This window comes from Capsicum annuum, chromosome 3 (assembly GCF_002878395.1).
Source record: "Capsicum annuum cultivar UCD-10X-F1 chromosome 3, UCD10Xv1.1, whole genome shotgun sequence".
NCBI classification, from domain to species: domain Eukaryota; kingdom Viridiplantae; phylum Streptophyta; class Magnoliopsida; order Solanales; family Solanaceae; genus Capsicum; species Capsicum annuum.
This window is the reverse complement of record NC_061113.1, coordinates 262,488,524-262,489,968: the sequence shown is the minus strand read 5'-3', so window position 1 is coordinate 262,489,968 and position 1,445 is coordinate 262,488,524. Positions and strand designations below refer to the sequence as shown.

Here is a 1,445-nt window from a genome sequence, read left to right as displayed (position 1 = left end):
TAGAATAAGTTCGTCGATGCCTTGGCGACACTATCTTCAATGATTCAACATCCAGATAAGAATTACATCGATCCTATAAAAGTGAACAACAAGCCTACTATTTCTATGTAGATAAAGAGCCAAATGGAAATCTGTGGTACTACGACAATAAAAGGTTGCTCGGAGCGAGAGAATATCCAGAAGACGCTACTGGCAAATGAAAGAGGACTTTAAGAAGGATGGCCAATCACTTCTTTCTCAATGGGGAAATCCTTTATAGGAGGACTCCAGACCTAGGATTGTTTTGATGTGTCGATGCCACGGAGGCCACAAGATTGTTAGAGGAGATACATGCTGGAACTTGTGGACCCCACATGAACGGTTTCATGCTTGCGAAGAAGATTTTGAGAGCCGAATACTTTTGGATGACCATGGAGAGGGATAGCATTCGATTCGTGCAGAAGTGTCATCAATATGAAGTTCATGGAGACTTTATACGAGTTCCGCCAAATGAACTCAATGTGATGGGTTCTCCTTGGCCATTTGCTTCTTGGGGTATGGATATTATTGGGCGCATAGAGCCTCCTGCGTCCAATGGACACCGTTTTATATTGGTTGCTATCGATTACTTCACAAAGTGGGTTGAGGCCTCGACATATAAGACTGTAACAAAGAAAGTGGTAGCAAATTTCATCCGTAACAACTTAGTTTGTCGGTTTGGAATTTCAGAATCAATCATAATAGATAATAGGGCCAATCTCAATAGCGACCTATGAGAGAGATTTGTGAAAGGTTTAAGATCTCTCATCAAAATTCCATGGCGTATCGACCACAAATGAATGGAGCAGTTGAAGCTGCAAACAAGAATATTAAGAGGATCTTGAGTAAGATAGTGGACAGTAATAGGGAATGACATGAGAAGTTGCCATATGCTTTACTTGGATATTGCACCACAATCAGAACTTCTACTGAGGCAACTCCCTATATGTTGGTTTATGGGTCGGAAGTAGTGATACCTGTAGAAGTAGAGATACCTTCATTGAGAGTCATTCAGGAGGTTGGTCTAGACGATGCTGAATGGATTCATAGCAGGATCGAACAGTTGATGCTCATTGACGAGAAGAGATTGGATGCAGTCTATCATGGTCAACTCTATCAAAATAGAATGATCAAGGCATTCAACAAGAAAGTCAAGACTCGTCAATTCACACTGGGACAGTTAGTATTGAAAAAGATATTCCCTCACTAAGGTGAAGCCAAAGGAAAATTTGCGCCAAATTTGCAAGGTCCTTACATAGGTCACCGAGTAATCTTAGGAGGAGCAGTAATCCTCGCAGAAATGGACGGCACAATAAGCACGAAGCCGATCAACTCAGACGCCATCAAGAAGTACTACATTTGAAGACATTAGGACCAGTTATTTCTTTGAACTTTTTGCATTTTTCTCTAATGTAACAGAACTATGT

At 41.0% G+C, this 1,445-nt stretch overlaps 1 protein-coding gene across 1 annotated transcript; it reads left to right on the top strand.

Moving 5' to 3' along the window:
- The first annotated feature begins 353 nt into the window (after positions 1-353).
- On the top strand, positions 354-1,228 carry LOC124896912. The gene is made up of 2 exons (XM_047408786.1): positions 354-616; positions 940-1,228. Exons 1-2 carry the CDS (start codon positions 354-356, stop codon positions 1,226-1,228), a joined length of 552 nt encoding a protein of 183 aa, XP_047264742.1.
- Positions 1,229-1,445: the final 217 nt, after the last annotated feature.